Source organism: Apus apus, chromosome 4 (assembly GCF_020740795.1).
Source record: "Apus apus isolate bApuApu2 chromosome 4, bApuApu2.pri.cur, whole genome shotgun sequence".
Lineage (NCBI taxonomy): Eukaryota > Metazoa > Chordata > Aves > Apodiformes > Apodidae > Apus > Apus apus.
The window spans coordinates 13,797,481-13,805,959 of record NC_067285.1 but is presented as its reverse complement, the minus strand read 5'-3'; the positions used below and the strand labels follow the sequence as shown (position 1 = coordinate 13,805,959).

At 60.4% G+C, this 8,479-nt stretch overlaps 1 protein-coding gene across 2 annotated transcripts; it reads right to left on the bottom strand.

Moving 5' to 3' along the window:
- Positions 1-3,008: 3,008 nt before the first annotated feature.
- On the bottom strand, positions 3,009-7,728 carry SFXN3 (sideroflexin 3). 2 transcript variants are annotated; one of them, XM_051619406.1, is made up of 11 exons: positions 7,682-7,728; positions 7,039-7,205; positions 6,638-6,808; positions 6,384-6,482; positions 6,037-6,112; positions 5,521-5,606; positions 5,022-5,149; positions 4,853-4,902; positions 4,666-4,715; positions 4,182-4,229; positions 3,009-3,875 (listed from the first exon to the last, which is right to left on the bottom strand). In XM_051619406.1, exons 2-11 carry the CDS (start codon positions 7,200-7,202, stop codon positions 3,779-3,781), a joined length of 969 nt encoding a protein of 322 aa, XP_051475366.1. In that variant the 5' UTR covers positions 7,203-7,205; positions 7,682-7,728; the 3' UTR covers positions 3,009-3,778. The 2 variants fall into 2 exon arrangements, with proteins under 2 accessions (XP_051475366.1, XP_051475367.1); XM_051619407.1 differs by lacking the exons at positions 5,521-5,606; positions 6,037-6,112.
- Positions 7,729-8,479: the final 751 nt, after the last annotated feature.

Below are 8,479 nucleotides of genomic sequence, written 5' to 3'. Positions count from 1 at the left end.
GAGCACCCCCTAAACGTCCCTACCCCCTCGCCCCTCACCTCCTGCCTGCCCCCAGCACCGGCGAAGGGACTGAGCCGGCAGAGAGGTGCAGGCTGCAGGCTGCGGGGGTCTCTGCTGCCACCTCCAGGGCATCGCTGGCCTCGTCCCATCCCCTTGCCGTGACACTGTTGTCGCTATACCTGGGGCTTACAGATCCTGGAGCAACGCAGTGCCACCTCAGCTCCCTCCCCGTCTAGCTGCACCCGAAAACAATCACCCCACCCAACAGCCCACCCTGGGGACCCCCGCAAAAATTTAATGTCGTGAGGGGTTTGGGGACCTTCCTAGGGTGTGGGACCCCTCTGCTCAGCCTGCCCTGGGCACGTGGGGCTGCATAACACCCCCCGACCAGTGCTCTGGAGGGTGCTGCCAGCTCTGTAGCACCGTACCCTGTGCCCGCTGTCCCCCTCTGCGACCATCTCTCCCCACAGCCTCCAGCAGCGCCAGCGGGGCTGGGATACAGCCAGGAAAGGTGACCCACCGCCAGTGTCCCGGCATCTGCTGCCCCTGGAGACAGAGACTGGGGAGGGGGGAGCTTGCCCGCCCCTCTACAAGAGGCTGCCCATTTCCAGGCGTCATTAAAGAGCAATTAGCTGGAAATTAAGCTGAGAACAAGTATTGATTAGCTCATTAAGGCTGGGGGAGCCGGCTGTGGCGGTAGGGATAGCTGCCGCTCACCCTCATTATGGGCAAGGTTAAAGCTTGCGGTCGGGCAGCTCATTAAAAATGCCAGGGGCCAATCGATGTCCCCGGCTCAGCACCCCTAGGGACATCCAGCCACTGCCTTTTGGGGGACTGGCCCGTGACCTCTGGGATGAGCCAGCTTGGGAAGGGACCAAGTATCCTTACTGCCTACATTCACTGCTTCGTCCTGGACTCCCCTGCAGAAGCTGCAGTGTCACTTTCAGCTTGTCAAACCCCCAGAACTATCAGCCAGGGGATGATCTTTCTCTCACCACCAACCAGGAGACCCTTGGGGACAACCAAAGGAGGTCTCATTGGTGGGACAATGGCTCTTGGAGATGTGTGAACAGGCTTTGTGCAGCCAAGTGCTGCTGTGCCACCCTGCCCTGCACCCTGGCACCACTGTTCCAGGGGCTCTTTAGGTCAGCCCAGACCCTTCCCGGCCATCCAGCAAGACCCAGCCACTCCGAGCTTCTGCATTTCCAGTCCTCTGCCCCCTCTGCTGTCCCTCCCATCCTCATCCCTGCCTCTCAGGGCCACCAGCAGCTCAGTGTCAGCTCCCAGCCGGTGCACACATGGAAGGTGTCTCTGCACCGGCTGGTGGTGCAGGGGGTGGGGAAGATGTCATCATTATTTTTGTTTTCTTTGCACTGCCCTGGAAATATATTGTATTCTCAGCTAATCCCGTTCAATTACACCACAATAAAACACATAATAAAAACGTAATTCATTTTTCCCGAGTGCTCCATCTCCCTGTGTCTTGGCAAGCTATTAAAAATTTGTCTTCATTTTTCTGGCAAGAGCCTTGTACCTTTTCATCTTTAATTTATGAGAGCAGAATAGCTACCGACAAGCCCTTATTGCACGGCAAGGGGCTGCATTATTTATAAGCCGCCAATGGCTGGCTCAGGGGAGATATTTGCAATATGCCTGGGCTGGCAGAAGGAGGGGGACAGATCCCTGACGTGCCTGTCCCAATCCACTCCCCCACACTGCCTGGGTGCTGGGGGCAGGTGTCCTCCAGACTGCCTCCCAGGAGGGATACACCCCCTGCCCACCCTCTGCCAGTCCCTGCCTGCTGGGAAAGCTACAGCACAGGGTGACTCTGGGCTACCTGACCCTTATTTCACCAGCTGCTGCACCTGCTCATCATTGGCTTTGCAGTGACTCACTCCTCCACCCCAGCTCTGTGAAGGGACTCTGCAGAGCATGGTTGCCTCCAGCCCTCCTCTCCTTGCAAGGGCATTTTCCCCCTGTACTTGGCATCGGTGAGGCTGCACTTCTAATATTGTGTTCAGTTTTGGGCCCCTCAGTACAAGAAAGACATCGAGGTTCTGAAGAACGTCCAAAGAATGGCAACGAAGCTAGTGAAGGGCCTAGAGCACAAGTCTTACAAGGAGCAGTTAAGGAACTGGGGTTATTTAGTCCAGAGAAAAGGAGGCTGAGGAGAGACCTTATCAGTCTCTACAACTACCTGAAAGGAGGTCATACCGAGGTGGGGGTTGGTCTCTTCTCCCAAGTAACAAGTGATAGAACCAGAGGAAATGGCCTCAAGTAGTGCACAGGGAGGTTTAGATTGGATAGAAGGAGAAACTCCTTCACAGAAAGGATTGTCAGGCATTGGAACAAGCTGCCCAGGGTGCAGTCACCATCCCAGGAGGTATTTAAAACACATTTAGATGCAGTGCTTAGGGACACAGCTTAGTGGTGGTTTTGGCAGTGCTGAGTTAAGTTGAACTTGATGATCTTAAAGAAAATGATTTTATGATTCTACAATTCTTTGACATCCATTGCTCCTTCTGACTGCCCTGGCCTGTGGGTGACACAGCTGCTTCCTGCAGGTTTGTCAGAGTCCTGCGACAGCAGCGACTGCTCTCCAACAGGCGTGCATGGAAAGCAGGATAAAAATATCCTCACTTAGAGGGGCGGGCACAGGCCTGGGGCTCAGGATTGAAGCAGTGTCCTGTGAGCAGGCTGTGACCGTGGGGAGAGCTAGGGGCATGCTCTGGTCTCTCCAAATAAGCCTCATGCAGCAGCAAGATGCAAAGCCCTCAGTGCTAAAAAAAGCCCTCCCGACAGCTGGATGAGCTTAACCACGTGCAGAGCCAGCTGACTCTGCTGCAAAGGCAGTGGGCTGGGAAGTGGGAAGAGAGCCCAGCCCCAGGGGGCACAGGGGTACCCCAATAGCTAACCTGCCCATCCTTCCTGCTCCCATCCTCATCCCAATACCAGTCCCTTTCCACTGTATAAGAATTGGCAAGCCACATTCTTCTCTTTGCTTTCGGTTTTGTATAAACAATCTGCCTTTATTATTTGGTATATATAGGTACATTATACATATATCAAAAATAACTAGAGGAAACCACAGTGCACTTAAAGCTATTTGAGAAGGTCCACCTGAAAGCAAGTGCTCCAGGAGGGGGTAGAGTGACCCCTCAGGGGGAGCCCAGCACTGAACAGAGATGGCATAAAAATGAGAACAGGAACTCTCTGCGGGGATTAAAATGCACCATTTGCTCTGGGGATAGAAAGAGCAGAAAGCCAGATTAAATCCCTGGAGTAGCTCAGAGGAGAGCAGAGGGTGGGCAGAGAGCACACGCCTGGGCTGGGAAAGCCCCTATCCCTGCCTCCAAGCCACTGTCTGTACTTGAAATCACTCACTCATGTTGATTGTGGGTATGGGAAGTTGTCCTCTCTGAAAGCTGTTCTGCCACCCCTAGGCCCCAGCTGCTGAACTGCTGGGGAACGTGTGGGATGCCTGCAAAGGGGTTCAACCCTCAAGAGCCATGACTGTCTGCAGTCTCCTAAAGCTGGGAGCATGGTTTTCTTCACCACTACACATCCCCACTCGCAAAGTCCCTGGTGTCAGGGTCAGGCTTTGGGGTGGTGCTGTGTGGCTGTGGGCATCCTGGGAAGCAGGGTCGAGCACCTGGGTCCTAGAGACATGGCCAAGGGAAAGCGGCAGCAGCTCCAAAGGGCTCTGAGGGGTGAAGCTCAGCAATGTGCTGGCCCAGTGGCTCCACAGCACACGTTTTAACTGTCCCAGGACCCCCGTTCAGAGCCCTTTGTTGAAGTAGACGGTCTCCAGCCGTGGGTCTTTCTCCCAGATCCGAGCTTGAACTTCAGACTCCAGGCGGCTCACGGGCATTGAGCTGCAAGGGGACATGGATGCAGGCCATAGAGCAGGAATACCAGCTGGGAGCCCTGACTGGGAAACCACCAGCTGCCACCCCTTGCCCACCTGTGCCCAGATTTTTGGCCCAACACAGACCTTTGGGTCTGCACCACTGTGTGTGCACAGCAACGTGTGTGCACACACGGTTTCAAGACTTTGACAGCTGGAAAGAGCAAAAGCATCTCTTGGGGGGCAGAGAGCACATGGAGCACACACACCCCCTGCCTGCACCCCATGCCCTACCCCACAGGGCTGCACAGGTGGGCAAGGTGCCTGTCCTTACCTTTTCTGCGGGAAGAGTGCGCAGCACAGCGGGGTTGCGAACACCAAACTGCAAGGAGAAGACACGGAGAAGATGGGCTTCATAAATCACCTGCTTCATCTGCTGCCTGACCCCAACCTCATGCTGGTTTCAGCCAGGAAAGGGGCAAGGAGATGCCCTCTCCAAGCTCAAGACTCTGCATTTGGCTCCTGAAGTGTGGCAAAGCCTGTCCCCATCAGTGTGGGGCAACAGTAATGTTGAGCAGGAGCCCATTGCAGGCTTGAGACATCAAGATGGAGTAAAACAGCTCCTGGCCCCAGGACCTCGTCTCCCATCCCATATGTCTGGAGAGGGACCAGCCTGGCTGACCTCTGGCCTCCCCCTGAGGAGCTCTGGGGCAGCTCTTGCCTCCCCTGCCAAGCAGACCTCCCAGCAGCACTGCCCTCCATACTGGGGCTTGGTCTGTGCCTGGTGCAGCGATGCCCATCAGCAGAGGGTGACTTACCAGAGACCCACCAGGCCGACCTGCAGGGGAGCATTCAGGTACGGGTACCGCTGCGGGGACAAGGAGGCTGCATGTCAATGGGGTGGATGGGGTGGGAAGCTGTCTGTTCCCCAACAAGGTGCCAGCCCTATGACAAGCTGGGGGAGGTGACCCTCTGCCCACCCTCCCATCCCAGGGCCACCAGTACCTTCAGGAAAGCTCTCTTCTCCAGCATGTTCATGATCACTGGTGGGATGGCTAGGGCAGAGGAGAAGGAGATGAACTCTCAGAGTTCACAGAGCCCCATCAGCCGTGGGACCTAGGCTGCCAGGGAGCAGCTGCAGCCCCCAGACATGGGTGGAGAAGGGGACACTCACCCATGGCCGGGGCTGCCATGCCGATGCGGGACACCACCACCTGGAAAATGGCCTTCTGGGCTGCAGCTGTGGACTCACCCAGGCGGTTCCCATTCTCATCCGTGACAGGGATCCCCAGCTTGAGCTCTCTGCAGGGAGAGTGGGAGTGAGGGGGCCTCAGAGCACATGGATTAGGGGGATCAAGTGACAGGGGAGGGACACAGCACAGGAGCACATCTCCAAGGGCAGCTGGCATCCTCCTGCATTCCCTACCTACTGCCTGTGTATTAAGTCCAGGAGGTCTCAACCGGGCCCACATTTCACAGCCCACTCCAACAATAACCCCATGGGATGCAACCAGGTGCTTGTATCTTCAAACCAACCCCCCAGGGTAAGGGATGCCAGCAGGGTCAGGGAGAAAGCTCCCTGCAAGTTCAGAACACTGATCCCCGGGGTCCCCCACCAGTGCCTGGTGAACCCCAAAACAAGCCCAAGCCCCCCATCCCAGCCCTGGGCTCACCTCTGCCTCATCAGCGGGATGTTGATGCAGTTGGCAGCAGCCACAGCTGCAAAAGGCACATACCGGCCGATGATGGCTGGCAGGTGCTGGGTGGGCAAGCAGGAAGCACGTCACACAGAGGCTCTGGAAGCAGAGCGGGCTGTCCCCAGGTCTGCCACTGTCCCCCTGCAAGGCCCTCTACCCACCAGGAAAAAACATTCCCTCCCTTCCCTGCAACTCCCAGCCAGGGAAACCTGCACAGCCCAGGGGATCTGGGTGGTCCCACATCCCTTCCCAGCCCTGGAAGAAGGCCGAGGGGTGAAAGAAACCTGGAGAGATCCAGCTGTGGAATGGAGTGGGGCTGGAAGGACAGGCTATCACTGGAGAGAGAGGCTGCCTTGAGTGAGTACCCCAGGAAACCCCTTTCCTCCATTTTCTCCCCTGCCCCAGGTAATGGGGTGAATCCCTTGCTCACCTCAGAGACCCCATGGGGAGGACCCAGGTGCTCTGGCCAGTGATGGCCAAGGGCCACCTTACCTTGGTGAGAGACTTGAGCCCCAGTGCTGTGACAACTGCCCCTGTGGTTGCACTCACATAAGCTGTACCCAGCTGGCTGCAAAAGCAAGAGGTGACACAAACCAGGGTTCTCTCCATCCCACCACCTCCCCAAAGAAGAGGACAGCACACCCTTCAACAAGACCTAGATTCCTCTCCCAGCTCTACCACTAACTCTGACAGCCCATCACATGGTGCCCATCGGTGGCTGTGCCAGGTCCCCACTGTCCCATCTCAGAGCCCTGCCCCTGTTCAAGAAGCTACTGCTATTTAAGTCACTCTCCTGGCATTTTGGAATGCCCCAAAGACCTGGTCAGAGGGAAGCTTACCTGGGGGTGATGGGCGCATCCCCACTACGGTTGGTGTAGTTAACAACAGCATTGAAAGACTGGTTGACCCACTGCCAGAACAGCACAGCCGGAGTGGTCCTACCAGAGAGAGGATGGTGCTGCTGGCAGTGGGGGATGCCACCCGTGTTCCTACAGCACGGGTGCACTGCGGGGTAGGGGTTGTACATCCCCTCCTCACCACCGGGTCAGGAGGGTGCCCAGGGAGGGGTTCCCAGGAGGAGGGGCTCATGTACCTGTAGAAGGTCAACATGCAACCGGTGATGGTCATGTTCATGGGGACCTGGGCAGACATGCGTCCCACAAGGAGCATCTTCTCACCCGTGTCGGGGTGGAAAGCCGAGTCATAGATGTACTTCGCCCGCCAGAGCTGGTCTTCCGTCAGCCCTGGGGGTACCTTGCCCGCCCTGCCAGAGAAGGGTAGCACCTGTTGGGAGACCTTCTGCCAGCACCCGTGCCCTACCTGGTCCCCCTCCCCATGTGGGGCAGCTGGGAGATGCCTTAGGGACTACCCTAGCAAACTGGGGAACTGGCTGTGGCTAAAAGGGGCCAGCACTGCTCCCGATCTCAGCCCTGGGGATAGCCTGGGAGCTATCTCCTGCCTGGGAGAACGGGGATACAGCCCTGCCCTGGATACCTGTAGTCCTCCACCACCTGGCGGGCCTCCTCCAGCGTGGCCCCCGAAAGCAGCAGGTTTCTGGGGTCAGTCACCATGAAGAAGTGCTTGGCCCGGCCCTGGAAGGTGCTCTGGTCCCAGCGAGGCTCCCGGATGTTGATGGTGGCAGGCAGGGTCGGTGCCATCTCCTGGGGGTAGGGGGCAGTTCAGCGGGATGTCCCTGTACGCCCCCCCCCCCCCCCCCCCCCCCCCGCCCCATCCTAACTGGGGCAGCTCTGGAGCTCCCCCAGCCTGGGGGGTACACGGGGAGGGGCGTGGTGGGGTGACGCCATCATTGCACCCCCTCCCCGTGCCATCTGTCAGTGGGGAGCCCCCCAGCCAGTCCGGGACCACCCCCAGCACGACACCGGGCAATGTGGCGGGGGGTGACGGGACCCGCCTCCTAGGGGCTGGCGCTGCTGCCGGTAGCCGGTGGAGGCGCGGGGGTGAGGAAAGGGACGGGAAGGAGGAAGATTCCCCCCGGAAAGGCACCGAAAACATGGGACACAGCCCTATTTCCACGCCCGCCCCTCCCCGCCAGAAGCGGGGCTCTGCCTCACCCCCCCGGGGAACCACCCCCCCCAGCCCCGAGTACCGGCGGGGCCGGGGCGGCCCCCGCACTCACCGCTTCTCGGAGCAGCGCCCGCCGTGACCCCGCCGCCGCCGCCGCCGCCCGCTCCCGCCCGCCGCGCTGACGTTCGGCCGCGTCACGGGGGAGGCGCAGCCGCTCGGGCGGCGGCCGGAGCCACGCGGGACCGGGCGGGCGGCGGGGGAGGGGGGGGCGCGGTACGTGCCGAGCCGCACGCGGCGGGCGCCCTCCCCGGGCCCATCACCGGCCGCGCGCGCCGGGGTGCTCGCGCGTGGGCGCGCGTTCGCGCGCGGGGGTGCGCGGCAGTGCTGGCGCGTGGGCGCGCGTGCTCGAGTGGGCGTGCGGGTGTGCGCTCACGTGCGTGCCGGTGCCGCCCGCGCGTGCCCTCCCGCCGGGTTCGGCCCGCTCGGCTGCTCGCCCGGTGTTTGCACGCGGGGGGGGGGCTCGCGTGCGCCCGCGGGCTCGCGCGGGTGTCGGCGCCCGTGCCCTGCGCGCGCATGTGCTCGTGACGCGCTCGCGGGTGTCGCGTTGGTGCCCACGCGTGTCACGGCGGCTGCGTGCCAGCGCGTGCCGGGCAGCGCGGCAGCGGCGCCTGCGCGTGCGGCGGGCGCTGCGTGCGGGCACGCGCGTGTGCGCACCGCTGTTCGCGAGCAGGGCCGCGTGCTTGCGTGTGCCCCGCTGCGCGTGCTGGGGTGCCTGTGAGTGTGAAGGCGCGCGCGGGCGGCACGGGCGGGGCTTGCACGCGTGCGCGGGGGTGCGGACGCGCATGCCGTGGGCGTGCGCGTGCATGGGGTGCGTGTGCGTGTGGGTGCGTGTCCCCACACCGGCCGTGCC

Coding starts and splice junctions, on each gene's coding strand:
- SFXN3 (XM_051619406.1), bottom strand. CDS start 7,202: ATGGCACCGACCCTGCCTGCCACCATCAACATCCGGGAGCCTCGCTGG. Junction 6,483..6,637: donor TGCATGTTGACCTTCTACAG/GTACATGAGCCC, acceptor TCTCTCTGGTAG/GACCACTCCGGCTGTGCTGT. Junction 6,113..6,383: donor GATGCGCCCATCACCCCCAG/GTAAGCTTCCCT, acceptor TTGCTTTTGCAG/CCAGCTGGGTACAGCTTATG.